The sequence below is a fragment of the Trachinotus anak genome, unplaced genomic scaffold (assembly GCF_046630095.1).
Source record: "Trachinotus anak isolate AG129_WGS33_773 ecotype Australia unplaced genomic scaffold, CSIRO_AGI_Tana_v1 ptg000004l, whole genome shotgun sequence".
Lineage (NCBI taxonomy): Eukaryota > Metazoa > Chordata > Actinopteri > Carangiformes > Carangidae > Trachinotus > Trachinotus anak.
In genome coordinates, this window is record NW_027273855.1 from 24,722,349 (window position 1) to 24,744,889 (window position 22,541).

General features: G+C 43.2%; 1 protein-coding gene across 4 annotated transcripts in view; it reads left to right on the forward strand.

Annotated features, from left to right (window-relative positions):
* Positions 1-712: 712 nt before the first annotated feature.
* Positions 713-22,541, forward strand: part of src (v-src avian sarcoma (Schmidt-Ruppin A-2) viral oncogene homolog) — a 28,594-nt gene continuing 6,765 nt past the window's right edge. Inside the window, exons 1-5 of one of the 4 annotated variants that reach the window (XM_071477371.1) lie at positions 713-1,087; positions 18,006-18,267; positions 18,398-18,497; positions 21,314-21,412; positions 22,477-22,503. In XM_071477371.1, coding sequence (XP_071333472.1) covers positions 18,015-18,267; positions 18,398-18,497; positions 21,314-21,412; positions 22,477-22,503 — 479 coding nt within the window. In that variant the 5' untranslated portion in view covers positions 713-1,087; positions 18,006-18,014. Of the gene's footprint in view, positions 1,088-16,650; positions 16,907-18,005; positions 18,268-18,397; positions 18,498-21,313; positions 21,413-22,476; positions 22,504-22,541 lie in introns of those variants that run through there. The other 3 variants (XM_071477370.1, XM_071477373.1, XM_071477372.1) reach the window with 3 other exon arrangements.

Sequence of the window (22,541 nt, forward strand, 5' to 3'; positions counted from 1 at the left end):
ATTTTGACAAGAGCAGTTTGACTGCAGAATAACTACTTTCCCCTTTGATACTTAAAAGTATATTTTGCAGACCGAATTTGCATATTTTAAATTTTGAATTTTTACTGGAAGGCAGTTTTACATCGTACTTGAGTAAAGGATGTGAAAACTTCTTCCACCACTGGGTGCTGCTTGATGTTTCATGTGTTATGGATGTGTTACCTCATTTGAACAGTAGGTGGCAGCATTGTGTCAGAAAGGGAGGCTTATCACGGCCCACATGAGCTTTGCTTTTTAGTACATTTTTTCGTCCTGTCTCACACTCACATACATGAATATTAAGAAGCAGTCATGTTCCTTTTGGTTTCAGTTGTTTAATTCAGATGAATTTGTCTACAGTGTGGTGACAGTGGGCAGGATGATCAGAGGTGAAGACTTGAGTCTGAATTTTAATCAAAGAATCAGAGACTGGGCTTTGACTTTCAGCTCAAAACTGAGAACAAGGGGAAAAAAAAATGTACATCTGCAAAAACAGAATCATAAGCTGCCATATAAATAACTCCACACTGAGCCACGTTTGAAACTGCGCTCTCGGGCTGGGCGGGGCCTCCATGAAACGCCATTCAACTAAATCAGAGTTCAATTATGCATGAAAAAATCCCACCAATCAGAGTTTGACAGTGGGCTGGAGGCCCCGCCCCTCCTCGCCTCTCTCATATCCCTGTGTTTTGGTGGTGATTTGCTGTTCCTGCACAGCAGCTGCCTGTCTGTACAGCCACACACACTCGGCTCTCTCTGCTTTGATGCAGCTGATTTATGTCTGTAGGTAAATGAAGACCAAACATGTCCTCTTAGCGTCGGTGGTTTTCCCCGTCCTGACCTCAGCGGGCCGCCCCTGCAGCTGAATGGGATCCGTCCTCGCTTCTCTGCCGCTCGCCTTGGCACCGACTGTCTCCGCCGCTGCTGCTGCTGCAAATCCGCGATTTCAGGATCTGTGAGCTCTCGGTCTCTGCGATCAGCTCATTAATGGTTTGATGCGAAATCCGCCTGTGTGATCTGATCTGAAGAGAAGAGGCGACGCCAAACCTCCGGTAACCCGCGCGTCAGGGTGAGTAGCCTGAACTTGTTGAGCAATGCAGGGCAGACAGGGGCTCATGAAAGATGAATGGATCACTGTGTTGTTGTTGTTGTTAAAGCATCACATTTGCATCTGTTTCACCTTATTGCTCCGCATGTGGAATATTTGCTCATATACTTGCTTCTGTAGTTTCTCATTCACTAAAATCGCCGGTTGCAACAGCCTGAGAGTTGCAGTGACTCATCAGAGCTTTTGGGAAAGACATTACGCACAGTCACCTGTCTGTCCCACTCTCGGGGACACGTAGAGCTCAATCACACAGCACTTCCCACTGAGCACACCCCCGATTTGAGGAGAAAGGTCTCCCTGGGTGGAAGTCCTCACAAGACAAACTGAGAGTTGGCAGCCGGAGCAGCTCTGCAGTGGAGAGTTTTTATTGGCTACCTGCTGCACTTTACTGTTCTGCTGTGTGTGTGTGTGTGTGTAAATGAGGAGATCAGTGGAGAAGATGAAGGTATATGCTGTATGTACCTTTTAACAGGACATAGTTTGCTTTCACTCTGCAGGCCACAGAGTTTCCTGCCCAGGAGCCCACACACTTTAAAGACACGGCTGTCATATGCTTGAGATTAGTCTCTCCCACTCCACATGACTCAAAAGCCCAAATATTGACTTAAATGTGGTGGAAACTAATAATAGAAAAGACTAGGTATGCATAGACCTCAACGTGAGTGTATAGTCTGTAATTTATTTTGGCGAGCCACGTCCTTGAACATACACACTCAGTCCATCTCCATCCATATTGTTTGTGTACTCACTGGCCTGCATCAGCACTGTGTGACACTTTTTCTATCAGGGTAGTTGAAATATAACTCTTCTTACAGCCCTTGTGCTCTCGACACACACACACACACACACACACACACATACACACACACACACTTGAACCAGCTGAACCACTATTTGCAGTGTGTCATCGCAGCTTTTTGATCTGCCTAAAACCTAAATATTGTGTATATAAACCCACGGGCTGTTTTTTTTCCATCTCAGTAATCCTTTGTGAAATCTGAAGCATTTCTCCAAAGACACATTTCAGAGAGGCATCAATATTTTTTTTATTTTTATTTTTTTATGAAAATAAAATTGCTATTACATTTGATTATCAGCTGTGCATTAGACTAATCCTCCACAGATTTTTGCCTGTTTTCCTGAAGGAATTAGGATATTTGGTAGCAGACAGGCGAAAACACATTATCCCGTGGATTCAATATCCTTAAATTGAATATTGGGCCAGTGACATGCAAACTGATGCTGGGGATGAAGCCCTGGTGCGTATAAACACCCCAGGGCAGGCGTGACGCCCATTTTTGCTCGTCTTTGCCATGCATGCTCTCCTGCTCCATTCACGCATCATCTCAGGGGGGATTTATGGATTCACAGTAAATGCTTTCACCTATTGTTAAAGCCAAAGACAAATGCTGCCAGTTTCACCCAGGCTATCAGCATTCACCCTGCATCAGGTGACGCGGCCAACCAGTGAGTGAGGAGTGTTTCTTAAAGTGGTACGAGATGGTTCATTGTGCTGCTCCTCCAACTGCCAGATTTCAGGCTCCACAGAGGGAACCTAATGCTCCTTGGAATCCCATGAATGCCTTCTAGTGAGAGCTGTAGATGTTTGTGTCAGCTCCAATGAGATTGGTGGAAAGTGGCTGTTGAGGCTGAAATTCCTGCTAATTGGCAACGTGGCTGTGGACTGGCCCCTTTGTCCCCCCCCACCCCCCCTGACCACCGCCACCCCCCCACCCCTACCCCATACTGGAGCGTTCTGTCTGTCAGGGTGATACACTGAGCTTGGCATCAATGAACTGCTTGTTTCCGCAGCTATCCGGCCCCCGGAGAATCAGCAGCTTCAAGACAAGTCACTTCCACTTTCAAGAAAAAAAAAAAAAAAAAAATTGCCTTTGTGTACCTATTCAGAAAGATGGAAAGGAATCATTTAGGGGAGGCTGGGGGGTCTGTAAAGCGTGCCAGCCCACCATCTTGATTCTTGATAGTGATGTGTGTATTTGCCTCTGTACTTCGCTGCACAGAAGTGAACCGAGCAGCTGCATTAAACACTCCACTGTGGCTGGAGGTTTGCTGAGTTCATCATTTGATCATTTGTGTCCCACTTTCTTTTAGGTCAGATGAGGATTAATTGGCATTGAGCAGTGAGGACATATTGTAATTGCTTATGATATTACAAAGAGCTTATTGGCCAGAAGAACAGTAGTAAAAAAAATGGTGACGATGGAGGATGTCAGTAAGTTAGTCGGGGCTCTAATAGTCGTAGTAGTTGTAGTCGTAGTGTGCCACTTCTTTGTTGGAATAGCACACTATTCCCCTTTGGCTTTGGAGTACTTAACAAACAAAACATTTGTGTGATGCCAGCGTCGGCCCCTCTTCAGTTAGCAAATGAGATGTGCGATAGGCTCCAAAGGGAGAGAAAGAGAGAGGGATTGTACACACGAAAGGGGGGCATGAGATTTGTGATGGCTTCCCGCTGACAAACGCCTTTGAATTTTTCATGTGGCAGATACTAAACTTCTGTCGCTCTGGCCCAGATTCGGTGCTAATTAGTGCCCAGCGACGTTCAAGGACATACGGTTTAGCATGGGAATGCCAGTGCCACCTGTTCTCTCGCTCTTTCTTTCGGTCTCACGTCTCCAGCATCCTGTCAGGCTCTATCTGTCTGTTTTAGGCTTTGTATGTGAGTGAGTGGCCCAGTTTTGTGTCGGTCATTGTTGTCTAATTTTCAATGCAGCCACTAACCTAAAGGTTGTGTGTTTCACTTCTGCGCAAGATCTGCTTTAAGGCCTCATGCTGTATTGTGTTACTGGCTGAATTAGTGACCACAGGGGAGAAATTGAGGACATGTTGTACAAACATGAAGCCATAAAGCCAGTAAAGGCAGTTGAACGATAAGGATGCAGAAGTGAAGCTCTGTGACAGATCTCTCCCAGTTCTGTGTCAGAGGGGCCTGTGCTTGCTGGCCATTTGAATGAAGTATCTGATGGTGGTTTGATACAGACAAACAGAGGAGGGCTTGTATCCTCCCAGGATCCCCGGCCACTTCCTGTCCCTCTGCTCTGGGAATGGGCCAGGGTGACACAGGCCATGCATCTCCACTCAATCCACCCACTGTTGCCTCTGTGGAAAAGCGATCACTCTCACACCCTCATTCCCATCACTCCCTGCACATTTCTTGCGACAGGAAAAGCGTCTTTGGCATTTAGAAAGATGCCTCTATGTGTGGCTTTGTGTGGGCGCAGCTGTGCGAGCCCGGTCAGGATGATGATGAGATGCTGGGAAGAGCTCGTGCTGCTTCTCCCAGCTCTTAAAACGTGAGGCTCTCCATCCTCGGAGAATCGCTGCCGTACACGTCGACATGGGACTTTTTATGCAGATTGCGCACTCGCAGAGATGATCAACCCTGTCGGATCTTATATTCTGACTGAAACCTGACAACACAAATATGCCTGAGTGGAGTTCCCTAAGAAAAAAAAGGTTACTGTAGTCACCATAGATTTGTCTCTACACAAACAGTCAATTAATCAGTTTTTTTTAAAGTTAATCTGCAGCTATTTTGATAATGTAGTAACTGTTTTTCAAGTCATTTTTCAAGATAAAATGTCAAACATTAGTCAGGATTCTCTCCTTTTCTCTGTCTTATGTGATCGTAAACTGAATATCTTTGGGTTTTGGACTGTTGGTTGCAGCAGCAAAGCAATTTTAAAAGACGTACATGTAGGGTTCAAGAAGTGCAGTTGGCAGTTTTCACTTTTTATAGAACAAATATGATTAATTGAGAAAATAATTGGTGGATCAATCTATAATGAAAACAATCATTAGTTGCAGCCGTACATGAAAGTAGCTGAGACTCATGGTCTTGCATGGGTATTAAAGGTGCCGTAAGTTATATTTTTTCTGTCTGAAATCACAGAATGGATATAAAATATCTGTGGGAGGTTGCTAAACAATAACTAAACAATGACTCACTCATTACTTTTTTTCCAATCACTGTGATTTCTCACTTTCAAATTTAGCTCTGCAGCTCAGAGCCTGTTGGAGCAACAGTTCTACGCTCGCTGGTGTTTAAAGATACGCTCACTTTCCACCCAGTTGTATTTTTAGCTGGACTGACGGACAGTGAGCAACTGTGTTATTATTCCTGTATTGATTCATCGTGGTGTATCACGTTTTTGCAGCAGCTTTTATTGTGGAGTTAACTTACTGATCTCTCTGTCAGTGTGTGTGACGGAGCTTGCAGGAAGTGCAATATTAGTTGTCCCCCTGGTGTCGCCCCTTTCTGTCCTGATGCATGGATAAGGTACAAAGCGGGGTCACCTTCCTCAGTTTGGTGAACCCACCCCTCTGTGTCTTATGGAAGCTCCAGCCGAACCAGCAGCTCTCCGCTCTCCACTGATTGCCTCACAGCCAGCGTCTCGTTTGCTGCCTCACCGCCCCACTGAGCCGCATTTGAATATTGAAATCAGGCCCTGCTGAACAAAGGGGTGGTTTAAAAGAGATGGAGGAAATCACTCCAGTGTTGGGAAGCCTTGCCCTCCAATCTGTTATGGAAATGTCGTGGCAGGGAGCAGTTATGTTTTGATGATGAAGCGTGACATGGGAACATTTTAAAAATTTTAATGGCAAACCCTGGTGGGTGTTTCTGCTTCTCTGTTGCTCTTATTTGTCTATCTCCAAGGAAGCAAGGCCCCAATACTGGGATCTTTGTGTCTTGTTTTCACTTTGGAATCAGCCAAAGCAGCTATAGAAATGTCAGAACAGCGGGCTTTATTTATGCATCTGCACATAGGCACAGAGGTCCTGCTGTTCCCCTGCTCTTAAAATGCTTTGTAGCATTTGCAGACTTTCTTTTTCACACTTAGATATTCTGTTTAGTCAGTGAAGACAGCCTCTGTCGTTGTTTACAGTCACATATTTAAGGATAGTAGAGATCTTTAAAAATACTAGAATTGGCTGAGGATCAGTCACAGCACGTGACGCCCTCAGTGTGCGATTCATTGTGTGTTGACAACAAACACAATAAGGTCTATGGCGTTTTCATGGCGTGATGAGCGGCCACTGTGTGTGTTGCGACCTTGACTCGCATTCTTGTTCTAACATTGTGTGGAACTTGGCCGCTTGACGCCGCGTTCCCTTTCCCTGACAGATGGTAAAGGGAATGTGCTGGGGTGGGTGGCATGTGTCGCTCGGGGGCAGCCCGCGCATCTGAACATCCTGGATGGACGGTGTCTCTACCTGCTCCCCGTACATTCCTGCTCCGGGCTGAGTGAGCAGGAGAGGAGTTGGAACTCGCCTTGTCCTCCACTCTGCATTCCTCAGCCGTGAGTCGGCTCAGTCGCGCTGCTGCAACTAACCTGGGAATACCACAGCACACACACACACACACACACACACACACACACACACACCTGGCCCACTTTCTCATCGTTGAAGATGTTTTCATGGTTATGTTTAGTGTCATGTGCTACCAGTCAAAAGTTTTAGAGCCCCTCCATTTTTCCACTTGTTCTTGAAATTTACACAGTTTAATTTCACAGTTCCAATAAGATCTGAAATTAAAGCAAGAATTAAATCATTTTGTTGAGTCAGCAGCTGAACAAACTTGGGATTTTCTCTCTGCAATGGAAATCAAATATTGTTCAGAAGGTTCGTCCCAAAGGTAGAATCTGCTGCTCTTCCATCATGTGAAGTTCTCTTCCTCTAATGTTTCAGGTCATTATCTTCCTGTAGGATGAGCCCCTGAACAACCAGTCTGTCTTCCTCTCTTAACTGCCTTTTTTCTTTCCAGTATGACAGGAATGTACAGTGCTGTCAAAGAAGTGACTTTCAAGGTTTCATTTTCTTTCACTGCTGCAGAACAGCTGTAATTTTTCTGCATCATTACTTGATTCCTTAAAAAAAAAAATCAGTTTTTGGTGAATTAAATTAATTAAAAATTATATAGTATTTATATAGTATGTATAATATCACCAAGTGCTTTACAGGCAGTGTACATACTGCTCTACCATACATACCATACATTTATTTATATATATATATATATATATATATATATATATTCCCTTTGGGTTGGGCCACCATGGATTTGAGGGCTGCACAGATTTGTCTTGCTGCCTGACTGTAAGGCTGATGAGAAGTTAAACGGTGAAAGCCCTCGGTTACTGAAACATAAGTCTCTGTGGACTCGGCAGATCAAATGCTGTCTCTTTGAAATGTGATGAGAGAAGGTGAATTTAAGGGTTTGTCTTCACTGTAGGCAACGTATAAGCATTAAAACACAGGCCTGTGTGACACTGCACGTCCTCTCTGAAGTGCTCTATGAAGCTGCATCTCTAATATATCTGTCATAGCATTACCAGCCAAAGGCTATTGGATCCCTCTGTTTTCCCGTGTCAGATGTTTCTCTCAGCAGGAATGCCTCCCCACCTCTTTGAGTTGACAGCCAGTTCACTAATATTTAGAAAGCAGAAAAATGATGTTCTTCCTCCTCACGTGACGATGGCTGACACATCTGAGGAATTGAAATCCTTTATTTCTACCATTTCCCTCTGGAAATCTCCTGAAAGGATTGGAGAAAGAATGGGGGAAAAAGCAAGAAAAAGAGAGGGGGGGGGTGGTGGTGGTAGATTGTGAGTGTGAGGGAATAAGACTTGGGGGGGGCGGCAAAGCCCTTGAGGATTATCTTTTTTCTTCTCCTCACTTCCTCCATCTCGCTCCCTCTCCTTCTTCTTCTCCGTTTCTTGTTTGAACACATGACCACAGCTCATCAGCCTCAGTTCACATAATGACCATATTTAGATGAGAGCAGCGGGGCAGGGGTGCGGAGAGAGAAGGATGTGAGGCCGATGTTGTAGCGAAGCCCAGAAGCAACATAAACCTGGATGTAAGTCAAGAACAGTAGAGCAGATTTCATCAGTACAGTAGTCAAGAATTCAGTCTATTCTTGGTATTTGATACACCCCAGAGGAACAATAGGTGGATTCTCACACTATCAGCACAATACAGTGAATACCTGAGGGTCCATTCACCACAGTCACACTACTGTGCATGCCACAGATGCCTCAAAGCTCATAGCTTTGAGAGGGAGAGATAGCCACTGCTGCTGTTGCTGCTGCTGTTGTTGCTGCTTGCGTGTCCGTATCCATCACTAGTGACAGGGGGAACAGCTGGAAGACCCTGGGCCATAAAACAACGCATGTGTTTTAACATGAGGTTCATTCGCTCACAATTGGTTCACGTGCCGTTTGACATTATGCTCTCTCCTCCTCGTAAAAATGAAACTGTGAAATGTTTAATTGCGCAATTGTGAGCTTAATGTACTGGAATTTATCTGCCGTTTTGTAACAAACCTGGTGAGCTAAGCAGGGGAAATTACAGCAATGTCCTCTCTCTGTCTAAGCCGTCCCTGTCACACCCAGTCTAGGAAGGTTAGTCAAAGGTCTCAGTTAAATAGTGCAAGTGAGTGTGAGTTTTACATCCAGAGAGCTGCAGTTAAAGATATCATGGTGACAGGAGTTTCAAGAATCTCAGAGCTAAGGGCTTCAAAGCAGGACACAAGGTGCACTGTGGGGATGTTGTTTCATGAGAAGTGACTGTAGGACGCAGACGTCCCCTGTGTGAGTAAACTCACCTGAAATGCTCACAGGTAGTCTCTGTGTGATTCGGTTTAGTCATGTGACTGGACAGGTCTGCGCTCCAGACGTTCTCTGTGTGTCACTGTGGAGGGTGGATGTTTGTATTACGTGTTTAGATGTGTCCCACAGTGACGTGGCCTCTCCTCCTGTTTTAATCACAGTGCTGCCTGTGGAACTGGGAAGTGACTGAGAAGCTAGAAGACGGAAAGAAGCAGGAGATTAGGCTGCTGGAGATGAATTAAAATGAGGTGGAAAATGTCTCGGTAGAGTCCACATCTCTTCCTGTTCTCAAAGAAATAGCTTGACAATTTGATAAATACTCTTTTTCCTGATCTTGGTGAGAGTTAGACGAGAAGATAGGTACCAATATCATACATTTCCATTAAATACACGACCACAGCCAGCAGCTGGTTAGCAGTTAGCTTAGCATAAAGACTGGAAATGGGAAAAGAGCTAGCCTGGCCCTGTCCAAATGCAACAAAACCCACCTACCAGCACTTCTACAGCTCATTAATTTAACAAGTTATATATAGTTTGTTTAATGCACAAAGAAACCGAAGGGTCAAAACGACAAGTTGTCAAAGTCACTGCCATAAAACCACACATTGTTATTTTTACCTTTGGATTTTTGTACAGATTAAACAAAGGAGATATAAAATGTTAATTAGGGAGCTTTAGAGGTGGATTTTGTTGCCTTTGGACACAGCCAGGCTAGCTGTTTTCCCCTCGTTTAGGATGTAGTCTTATATTGAACAGTCAGATATAAGAGTGGTATCGATCTTCTCATCTAACTCTCGAAAAGAAAACTATTTCCCTAAATATTGAACTATCCCTTTAATAGACCGGTCCTAAGATCACTTCATCTGAAATGGCCGAGATATTTTCTTACTGAGCCTCAATCCCAAAATAATTTGATGTATGTCATACTCAGATTAGGAGCAGGGGATAACAGAAAATCCATGAACCTGCAGTTGCTGCCAGCAGTGTTTGTTGTTTGGAAGTGGACAAAAAAAATTCCTCTGTAAGCACGGGGTTTAAGATGGAGCGGCCAGCTGCTCAGCTCTGTGAGCCCAGGGATGTCATATGATTTTTAAAGTTGGGTTGGCTGTAGCGCTTGGCAAACAAAAGGTGACGTGAGCACACTGTAGTTCTCTTTTTTAGCAAAAAAATACCAGTTGTGAGAAATGCACACAGACGCAAGCACGCAGTGAAAGGGATAAGGGCTCATAGCCTCTGATCCTATTATAGAAGCCAAAGCACTGCAGGCTCCTGAGAGGCTGGGAAATGGGTAAACATGATGTTTTTATGGGAATCTTCCTGTCGTAGAACCAAAAACATCATAATGGAAAGAGGTTTTTTTTTTTTGTTTTTTTTCAGGTGTCACCCCCCCTTTCTCTTTCTCCCAAATGTTTTCAGGAAGCGATAAACACAGTTCAGAGAGACGGAGCCTCTGCTAATCTTGCCTTTTTCTTCATCAAATTCTTCATCAGATAGGCATGCAGTGTTCTCTTGAGTGTTTTGGCCCAGAAAATGTGTGTGCAACTATCTGTGCAGTTTGTTGGTTTGTGGAATGCTCGGAATCGCCTCCATGGCAACGGCCGGGCTGTGTGTGTGTGTGTGTGTGTGTGTGTGTGTGTGTGTGTGTGTGTGTGTGTGTGTGTGTGTGTGTGTGTGTGTGTGTGGAGCGGTAAATATTGACTTCACCACCTCCCCATCCCTGTGTCTGTCCGTGACAGGAGCACAGGAGGGGGATCGGTACACACGCTTTATCCAGGACTCAGCAAAGTCCTGCCATCGGGGGCGTGTGTTTACCTTCAGACCTCCAAACTCAGAGCAGTGTTCTGGGTCTGGGTGGTTCACAGTCAGATTCTGTGCGTGCACTTACAGTGCAAAGTAGGGGAAATGGCAGCGGCTTTATGACATTGCTCTGCTGTGTTACTTCATCTTAGCTCTTTGCAGTGATCAACCTAATTGGTAACAAAATGGGAAGTGTGGATGAATATTAGTTAGCTGCAGAAACCGTTGTGGGAGAACAAATGGTGTGCAAACACATCCAAGCACCCATTTCCTCTATTCATGTTTGTTGAAGGAGAACAGAAACAAAATGACATTCAGCTACACCCAATGTTTGCTCAGAGTCAGGAGCCAGCCCACCTGCTGTGGCACATGGTATTTATGAAGTTACTTAATCAAACTGTGTCACCAGCTTGTAAACGGTTGTAGGTGCTCTCATGAAGGTTTTGTTTTTCAGTGTTTTCCCACAGCTCATGGATTTGTTGAGACATGATGAGAGAACCGCTTGGAGGACTAGCAGCAACAGCAGCATTAGTTGTGGTTTGACCGGTCTGCCCTGTCTTGTCATCGCAGCACCCGTGTTGTTTGCAGGCCCCCAGATGGAATGTCATCACAGCGTTTGGCGAATACGATTAGGGAATAGATGTTGATAATCTGGACAGAACAAGCAGGACTGGATTATGCCACGACTGGTGGCTGTTGACGCAGGAGCCAAAGCCTCCCCACGGTCCCCTCCCCATAGTAATTACATAGAGCGTTAAGATGAAGGAATACATCCACCAGGCTGACATTAGGATCACATGCACTTGCAGACACGTGCATGCATTCCCTGTAGACACACACACACACACACACACACACACACACACACACTTCCTATCCCCTGTGCTAAATCAGTTGCTGTTGTATGTAAAACCCTTTTGGAATGAGGTTGTAATCGGTCAAGTGTGAGTTTGTTTGCTCTACTCTGATTTTGACTATGAGTACAGCCTGTCCATTTATCCACTCGAGTTCATGCTCTCCCACACACGTGCCCAACGCACACACACACACACACACACACACACACACACACGTAACATTAAACGTTTGATGTCTGCTTATGCAAATGCAATAAAAACAGATGTTATCTCCCTACAGTCTGGCACCTGTTGTTCACTCAGCAAGAAGGAAAGAGGGTGTGCAGAGGAGGCCTATTGAGACTAAATGTTAATCTGCCTTTGTTATGTGATGCAACCATGTCCGGCACATTCAGGATTACATCACCTAGCTTTTCTGCTCTTTTACCTTTTACCTGTGTCATGAAATGTACGGCTTATACAGTCAGTTATTTATTTCTAATTTAAAAATAAGCCTTATTAGCATGGTAGTGTTAGCATCAGACCAATAAAGTGCTTGCAGCTTGCAGCTTGTGTTCATCTCAGATTCCTGCAAATAAAAATGTTGGTTTTCATCATGTCTAAACTAGTCATGGTAAGTTTGTGTCACTGCTAAATAGACGCAGGTTCAGTAAGCAGCATTGTTGAGTTAGCATCACATCACCAAAATGTTTCAGCGTCTTGTAGCTTCAACCCCAAATTTTCCTGAGACGGTTTTATTACTGTCATCTCTTAAGTAGTCACAGTAGAGTCGCTGCTAATAGCTAACATTAATTCTTGCTAACAAACTAAATAAAACGTTAATATCAAGTAATTGTTTTAGTATGGTATATAGTTCTTTTCAGCTAGCTAAGGCGCTTTGATGCAGTCTGTTTGGATAATCAAACACACTATCTACAAATGCAAATTTCATCAGCTTTCTTGTCAGTTTGACCTAATGAGCTAATTGAGTTCATCTTCAAATATTGGGTAGTTTTTTCCCAAAAAAACTTCAAATTGCACTCAGCACTGAGATGCTGCAGAGAAGGCAGTTGCTGCTACTCTGCTAAGCTAGACTAGTTTATGTCAGCCCTTTCCCTGAAGCCTGATTTGATTTTCGCTGCTGTTTTATTTATGTGGCATAACAAACCCAACTTCCATGATGTTGGAGCGTCAACATAGATTTTTCAATCATAAGAAAACAGGAAAAGTTTTGTAGATTAGCTTTAGCTCAGGCTACATCACTCGCTAACCGTAACTAGCCGAGGTCCAGTCACTGCATGATGGTTGTGATTTACCCAAAATAAGAAAACGAATTTACAAAAACAAGCAATAAGGTTCTGGACCCATTAAAAAAGCACAAATGAATAGAACTAAACTCGGGCTGTGATAATAAAGTAACTGGACAAACCAACTGACCTAACAGTGAAATAAAGGTCCTGTTAATTCTGCAAAAAGAAATATTGAAATACCAAACTTAAGTCTAAAGAAATAACAAAAATAATCTAAATAAAAAAACTGTGATGTTACAGGCACTGAGACCCATCCTTTTGTCCAGTCCTGGCCAGACGACCCCTTAAATGTTGAATATACAATAATTAACTAAATGTGCATAAATAGAACTAATATATTTCCAACTATGTTGCATGAAATAATGATGTGTCATCATCATGAGTTTGCATGTATATGAAATAAGGCAATCTAAGATAAAGAAAAGTGTGTCAGTGCATGGGGGTTACCAACTCTTATTCCTGTGTGGCTGCAGGTGTGTCCATCACAGTGGTTAACCTCTGTTTTCTGGGTCTTGCAAATATGCTAATATTTTTATGCCAATTTCTTTTTAAAGCACATGTCAGATTCTTAGCACAACTTAGTCTTAACCAAATATGTAGAGTCACTGCATTTTAACATTGTAGTTCATTAATCTTTAATCTCAGGTACAGAGCAATGAGGTGACACGATAAAGAAATTATAGGGCGATTAATGCAGAAATAAACCAAGTGTAAAAAAAATTGGGATCTAACTTTATAATTCCAAGGTCACGATTAAATAAACATCTTTTATTTCCTTTTAAACTCTTGGCTGCACAGTCTTCTGTATGTATTTCATCGTACTCAGGTGGCGTCCGAGGACAAATGCAGAGCGCTTTCTGTCTAATCCCATGTTGCTTGCCCTCAGTGATCAATCATAAAAGGTGAACGTGAGGAACACTTGTTATCCCTACAGTGTGACACACATACGGTGTTAATACAACACTTTCATTGTTGTAATGATAGCATTACAGCAAAAGCTCAATTGTGACCTTTAATCTGTTGCCTGAGGTTTTAGAGACTCTGGTCCTTTAGGGAAGGTAGATTGTCAGAACATGTTCAATCTTTGTATTAGACCACAGGCCTTTAGCAGCAGGCACTGTGAGGCAGAAGTGAGGGGTCTGCTGTAGCTGTCATCGCAACATACAAGTCCTAACGTGCCTCTTCACATAGCAGAGTTTCACCCTCTCCTCTCCTCGCCCTCAGTATTACTTTGGGTTTGCTTCAGCGTCTCTCATTAAGACTGCACATAGAACATCTGACGCTTGTTCAATTTTGATGTTCATGACTGTTTGATCCTTCCCCAAAGATGAAAAGATTTTTTTTAAATGAGCCAGAGCAAAGCACAATTCATTGCAAAGCCTTTTTTTATTATTATTTTTTTTTATTTTGAGGAGGAAAAGGACCAGTGTCATGATCCTGCCCTGACAAAGACTCCATCAGTGAATGGCACCACCTCTTTTCTATTATTTCAATGAGAGAACACTATTATACTATTCAGAAATAGTAATTGTTTTCTTTTCACGTGAAATGAAAAAGCAAATCAGGGATATGCAGCATCCTGTGAGGAGGGGGGGGGGGGCAACCCCAGCAGCAATATTAAAAGACTATTCCCATTTACCAAAAGCCCAGGAGACTTAAAGGATTTGGAATTCATTGCCAGATCTTATGCATAATTAAGCAAATCCCCCACCCACCTACCCAGCCACACCCCCACCTCGCCAGAAGGATTTTCGTGCAGCTCTGCCTCTCCAGACAGTAGGTGCTTGTTACAGTACCTCAGTGCTATTAGGCCAGAATCAGCCTCTCATTATCATTAGTTACTGCAGATGATACACACACACACACACACACAGACATGATTCCACAAACTCTCTTGCAAAACACAACATTGTTTGGCTTCATGACGTCCTTCATTTCCATATTTCTACTGGCTGTTCGAGCTAAAACACGCAAGGATCTGGCAGCCTGCGAGCCACAGGCCACTTCTGTGTCTTGATTGTGCCACCCGCCGGGAGCTGACAAAAGATGGCTTTGTTGGAAACCGAGAATGAAGAAAGAGCAAAGACTCAATTAATGCTCTGGCTTCGTGTTTACTTGGTCCAGTCTTCCCTTACTGGGAGTTTTTAGTGTATTTGTCTGGGTACAAAGTCTCAGTATCAGTATCAGGACACTGTCGGCTCTATTTAACCTTAAAATGTGTAGGAGGGTGAAATGGGTTTGTTTCTTCTGTTCAGCACATCAGATGCACAGCTACTGATCTACAAGTCAGTCAACATGATGGAGGAATGGTGTGTCCACATAATGTGTTATTTAAGCTCTATGTGAGGCGACATCTCTGAAGTGAAAGCATCATCTTTGTGGATTGGTTAATGTCTTTTAAAACCGCTGATGACTGGAGATGAGAGAGGTTGCGTCTCTGCTGTGCTCTGCCTCAGATGGCTTATTAACCATGCAACCGCTCACCATGCTCGGGGAGAACACAAAACACACAAAGAGCGACTCCCTGAGCCACCCGTCATCTTTGTGTCTGCTCTCTTGTGTCTGTGTGTGTCAACCTGCCTCCCTGCACTGTTACACTCACTGGGATGCGACCCCCTTTATGCAGACATGCCCTGAGGGGGGAGATATCGACTGTCCGGCCCCGTTGACCCCTCTCCCCTTCCTCGCCCTCCTCCCCCAGCTCGCCCATTCATGATGCCAACCAAAAAATGAACCCCCATGTTATGTTCCCCTCCCTCCCTCGCTGCTCTCCTCATCTCATTTCGTTGCTGCCTCTTTCTGTCTGTTTTAATATTTATTTCTGAGCTGCATCTCTGCTCCTGCGGATGAGCTCACATGTGCACGTGCACGCACTCTAAATCAACAGGAATCACAGAAACTGACACCAGTAAACTCTAATCTCTGTGTGTTGCTTCTGCTTCCCCTCCCCTGGCAGATTCGGTTGAAAAGTGCAGGGCGGAGGGTGGAGGGTGGAGGGTGGCTGAGCAAGCATCCAAAATGACCGACAAGAACCAGTGACAGCTTCACTAATTTCCCTTGTGTGGTTAGCGAACTGTGTTCCTCTTTGTGCCACACATTTTCCACCATATGTCACTGACTGCAAACGTGCCTGCTAGCCTGTGTACCGTAGCTTGTCTCTTGTTAAGGATTAGACTCTTTGCTTGTGAATGAGACCGGGGCTCACTCCAGTGTCAGATCCAGCAGATCCACAGGCCTCCTAAATAGCAACAGTCAGACAGTGGATCTCAGAGGCCTGACACTCACCCACATCCTCTCTGACCCTTATCTGTTTATCACGAGCACTCCCGAGCCACCCCCACCTTAGTGTTTTCTGTAAATTAGCATTTCCTAGTGGACTCCCTGTGGCTATATCTACCCATGATAGCACGGGCTTGAGTCCCTAAATTATACTTCGCTTAGTATAATGAATTTGCTGCACTAAGCTGTGATTAGAGCTACTTCATGAGCCTGAGTAGGCGGGGAAGCTTCAGAAATGAAGAGGCACAGAGAGACAAAAAATCCAAAGCCGCCCTCTTGACCTTGGCCTGTTCTCATCAGGTCTTGGCTCAGTATCTTAAATATTGCCCGCTGCTGAAAACTCACTGATGTTGAGCACAGTTTTAACTGATTCCTTATTAGTCTGTAAACACTTCACTGACACTGCAATGAGCAGCATGAAAAAAAAATAAAAGCTGTGTTCAAGCTTCGTGCAGTTAATTGCTCCATGTGGATCAGTTGCAACTAATGATTCATTATCAGTTAATGTGCTGATTATTTTTACCATTAAAGCTGTGAATGTGGTTTCTTGTAGTTAAGAAACCTCAGAAAATTATCACCTGACTCTGCAGTTCTCAGTCATCTTTGTGGAGCATTTTAGCATCTTTCAGTGCTTTGTTTTGATTTCCCCGGCAACAACTCTAATGTTTTGGTTCATTCTCATCAGCCGTGTTCCCAGACACAGCAGGGAGCTGTCTTCAGCAAACAAGCTCTGATAAAACTAATGTTCACTGCCTCCCCGGCACCAAATGGCAGACTGACAAAGTTAGCAACAAGCTGGTAAACAAACATTTTGCCGCTAAAGAGCCAGATGTTTCCCTCAGGAGTTGGTGGAGAACAAAAACGTTAAAAGGAGGAATGAACAGATTCAGACTCATCAGCTCTCATCTCCAAATGGCCTGAAAAGTAATTAATCCTGCTTTAATAGATGATTTGTTTAAGTTACGATTTAAGGTCTCCAATTTAATTATATGACTGTTGTTTGATATGTGTTTAATTTATATTGTTTTACCCTAATTATTATTTTACATATTTTAGTGTCTCTCTTCACTTATTGTCAGTCATTTTGCATAATGTTTGATATATGATATGTTTTTTATTTATGCTGTTTTATTATTCTGAGAAGCACTTTGTAACTTTGTTAAGAAAAGTGCAATGTGTAAATATATAAATTAAGTTATTATTGTTATTATTATTGTTATTATTATATCGTCCAACCAGCAATCTAAAACCCACAGAGTTCAAGCTAGAAGCTACAACCACTGAATGCATTTTTCCTTAATAAATGACATAAACAATTAATTGATCATAAAAAGTTCTTGATTAAGGTTTTTTTTGAAAGAATATACAATTCAGCACTGCTGTAAAGATAAACAGGCCCAGTTTCATTCCCAGGTAGTGACCTAACTGAGCTGGATGTCAGTGGGGTTTGGTGGGAGCGTCACTAAATAAATAAACTAACTCATCTGCAAATGATCAGTGTGAATAAAACCAAAAGAACGACGCCACAAAATGCCGGCATATCTCTCTGTCTGTGCATCTGTGTCTGACACATGTGCATGCAGGCATGTGCCACATGTCTGCTGTGTGTGGGTGTGGCTCTGTGTGTGTGTGTGTGTGTGTGTGTGTGTGTGTGTGTGTGAGTGTGCGCTCTGCTGGTGGCAGTGTGGTGAAGTGGATCTCATGTCCGTGTTGAAACCGAAGCGTAGCAGCTGCTCCACTGTCCATGGGGACGTTTTGCTTCTCGTGGTCTACATAGCAGCGTGTCTCAGTGGGTTTAGAGTCATCGTCTCTGGTCTATCTCTGGTTTCTGCATCTGGCCTTGTGGCAGTTGGAGGAATTTTTCCAGAGAATGTTTTCTAAGGAAATGACATAAGAAAGCAAGTCTATCTGATGGGAAATGATGATGTAATTTATCTCTTACAGTGCAATGAAATGGAATTTGTTTAAGTTTCTTCTTCAACTGCTGTCTCATAGACTTTTCTCTCTGTCCCTTCCTGTACAGGCCTTGGCCATGGGGGGATCCAAGAGTAAGCCCAAGGAATCAAGCTCGCGAACCCGCAGCCTCGATGGCAACCTCAGCTCTGGAGGAGGGGTCGGTGGCCACCACCTCAACTCCAATCAACAGTCCTTAACACCCAACCGCAGCCCTACTATGGATGGAGGTCTCAGTGGCAATCAGTCTATGGCCAATAATGCAGAGCTGGCCCTGTTTGGAGGCGTGGACAACAACAGCGTCACCTCTCCTAACAGAATCACACTAGCAGGTGAGGACCTCAGCTCAGTGACTCAGTCTTCATTTTTTTTACATGTAGTGCTTTATTGTGTGGGCTGTTTAGACTGTTTGCCCTGCATGTGCAGTTCTTTGATAAAAGCCAAACTTTTTTCTTCTTCCAGGAGGTGTGACGACCTTCGTGGCGTTGTATGACTATGAGTCTCGAACAGCCTCAGATCTGTCTTTCAGGAAGGGCGAACGCCTCCAGATAGTCAACAACACGTAAGGAAAATACAGAAAACAATCACACATCCCTTTTTTTTATCACCCCGTATTCTGTGTTTTCTCTAAACACAAATTAAGTCAAGAATAGTCACTTCTTTCATACACATACAGCATGTGAATGATGAAGAGTAACTGCATATAGACACGTCCTCAGTTCTTGGACTGGCTGCTCTGCTCCTCGAAATGTCACCCCATCTCTCTGAAACCTCCCATTGCCATAGAAATGCCTCAGCAAGGCTTGATTTTTGTGTCAACTGACACATTTCTGCACAAACTTTGCTTCATTCACCAAAAGCTTCACTGAGACTGAGTATGTCTCATTGCTCAGTCCACCTCACTGAGGTCATGGCTGTGTTCACTGCTACATGCAGTGCTGGTGAAGCTGCTTTGAGAGCATAGCTTTTCAAGCTACCAATTACTCCAAGCTTGTGAACTACAACAAAGCTACCAGTATTTAGATCTTGTTTGTTTAACTAAAGCTACTTAGAAAAAGAAATTTAAAATACTTCTTATACAATAATCGTCAAGTATGGCCATGGTGATTCTTCCTCAGGCTGAGATTCAGGAGGTTTGTCCACAATGATGCTGTGTGATGTGAATCACAAGGTAGCCCCGCCCTAATGCATACCCTGCTTTACCATCTATTTTCCTGTAAATGGGACCATGATTTAAAAAATAACATCATGTGTATTGAAGAAGACTTGAAACTGGTGATTGAGATTGTAAACTCATCAGGAAAATGTTTACTGAGGTAATAAATCAAGTGAGAAGTAGAGACATTTTCCCATAGACTTCAATGCAATCTGACTTCTTTTCGCAACCAGTGCAGTTGCCCCCTGATGGTCATTAGACAGAATGCAGGGTTAAGACACTTCAGCATCTGCTTCACTTTTCATACGCTGAGTCTACATCCATTTTTATATACAGTCTATGGGAAACCTTCACAGTGGTCAGGATAAAAGAAAATGGGGGTGGGGCTTGATAACAGGGGTTCAATTACAGTTCTGACAAAAAAATAAAATAAAAAAACTTTTTTTTCCTTTTATAGTCTAAAGCCATTTCAGTAGCTAACTACACAAAAAGGTCAAAAAAGTAATTTAACTACTTGAATCACTATGCACATAAGATTGTAGTTGAACTACCAGCAAGCTACTGCAAAATGTAGTTAAACTACTAGTTCAATTACGTATAATTCACTACTCCCCAACACTGGAAAGATGTGACTACTGAGACTAGATAATACAAATCTAACCTGTTTAAGGGGAGACATGCTTGTTTCCAAAACAGGGTGCTTGCTCTATGAATCAATAGAGGTGCAGTGAACCATATACTACAGTGGTGCACCCCCAGTGCTGCTTGCCTAGTTACAAACTACTGACCTAGAAGGCAGGAGCTGGGGACAATGGTGGATTATCGCTGCATCTGGCCCCTTAAGCCAAAGAACTGGTTCATTATTGGGTCAAGTACACTCAGAATCTATGAACCAAAACTAAGATCAGTTAACTGGTTATCACAGTTCTGATTGGTGCAGCTAAATGTAATAATCTAGCAGTTATCTGATAGGCTGTTATGATAATATTGTGCCCGCTGCAAGTTTTTCCCTTTTTTACTTCATTATTGTTCCTCCATCGTCTCCAGGTTATGTAAAGGTTTAAATATTTTAGATTCATATCTTTATCTTGTGCACTATATTGGTCGATTTATGAGTCTGTTCTGTGTACTCTGCTATTCTGCCACTGCTCATAACATGCTCTGTGTATTTCTTTAACCTCCCTCTTTTTCACTGCTTCCCTCTCATCTCTCATCTTTTCCATCTCTCCGTCACAAACCATCACATTTTTTACAGGAGGAAGGTGAACTGCAGGTTTGTTGAAGCTTCTCTGGAGTTGTATTTGAACCGCGCCGTTTGTCTGCCTGTGTGTTTGTATCACCTAAAGCGTACACTTTTGCACTGTAATACCACCTTGCTAGAAAGGCACAAACCACATAACTCTGCTCATGCCCCATGATCCTTTAGTACAGTAGGGGAGTCAGTGCGAAGCCTTGCAGCACTATAATTGATGCAGGTCTGATAGAGGCAATTCATGTTTACTTTAAAGGTCCAATATTTTACAATGTTTTGGTGTTTTATTTGAAATGTTGATATCTATATGAAGACATATTTGTGGCTTTAATTACCAATACCATTACCAAACCAACCACCACCAAGTACCAAATGTATTAAGAACCTAAAACAATCTCAGTGTAGTTTTATATTTCCTCTGTCGGGCTTCTCGCTGGTGCTCTAGCAACAACAGGTCAGTCGGCCTGAGCGCTTTGATGCCTACACAGTGTTAATGTAGAACCTAGACCTGCTTTATAATAAAAAAAGACATGGAAATCTCACTTTATACAACATGGGACCTTTAAATTTTAAGTGTATCTAGTGCTGCAAAGCTATAGCAGCTCACTTCCTGGTAATGTCTAGGATAGGAGCACCATCCCTCCCTGTTGCCATACCCCCATGAATGCATGTATCTATATAATTATGTAACTTCCGATTATTATTTATTTATTTATTATTTTTTAACAGTAGAGACACTTGGGCTTATATTTATCAAGCTTCTCTATGAGTTACTGCAGGAACTACTTGATTTGAATTGTTGTGGTAGTTTCAGTCAAAAACACAAAGTGGATGTTAGGTCTGTATCACTCTGTCTACGCTCAGAGACACTTGATAAACACCAGCCCTAAAAGTCATGAGGAGTGTTTTATTTGTGTTCTGGATGTGTGATGAGCCTCTGTGAAGCTGTGTTATCCTTTCATCGTTGCAGAGAAGGGGACTGGTGGCTGGCACGCTCCCTGACCACTGGAGAGAGCGGTTATATCCCCAGCAATTATGTGGCTCCATCTGACTCCATCCAGGCAGAAGAGTAAATCCCTCAATTTTTTTTTTTCTTGCTCTGTCTCTTTTATCTGTTTTTCACCAAGTGCACAAAAGAATTAACAATCAAATGTTGGGTTCTTTTACATTTTCTCTAGCTTTTTTTCTCTATGTGAATTTTTAAAGTGAGCTCTTAAAGGAATTATTTGACATGTTGGGAAATATGCTTATTAGAGTTAGATGAGAAGATCAACACCACTCTCGGTAAATATGGAGCTATAGCTAGCAGTCATTTAGTTTAGCATAAAGAAACAGGAGAAAATAATTAGCCTGGATCTATCCCAGAGAAAAAAATACACTTAGTAGTTTTCTTGTCAAGAGTGAGATGAGAACATCAGCACCACACCTATACCTAAGGCTACATCCAGCAGCTGACTAGCTTAGCTTAGCATAAACAAGGGGGGCTCTGTCCAAAGGCAACAAAATCAAAAGAGGCACTGTCGCCTCATTGGCGCCTCTAGGTGTGAATGTGAGTGTGAATGGTTGTCATCTCTGTAACAGACTGACAACCTGTTCATGGTGTATCCCACCTCTTTCCCAGTGTCAGCCAGGATTGGCCCCCCAGCGGCCCTCAAAGGATAAGCAGTATCGCTAATGATGGAATGATGTTTAATCAATAAAAAACCTGAAATATAAAAATTACAGTTTGTGGGTTCATGGGGGATTATGTGTGGGACTATTTTTTGGCCAGCCATGGCAACTTCGTAGAGACTCAGCCGGATGTCTGGCAACCTGACTGTGACAACAAGACACATGAAAGTCACTGCGCCCGGCTGAGAAATAGTCCTGCACGTAAACCCCCAGCTGGTGGGCAGATCTTTTTGGGACAGAGCCAGACAAGCTGTTTCTAGTATCTATGCTAAGATAAGCTAACCAACTGCTAGCTGTAGCATCATATTTACGGTAGAGAGTACAGTCTTTATCATTTACTGCTTTCTAGTCCTTGAGGGTATGCGCTGCTGATCTTCACATGCTAATATGCTTGCTTTTATAACTGACAAACTAACTTCTTCTAACACCTTCACTTCTCATCTTTGCCTCCTGCACTACCAGTCATCTCAGACTGACTCTAGAGTCCAGGTAAGCAGCTGTTGTACTGTTGCATTAATGTGCTTTGC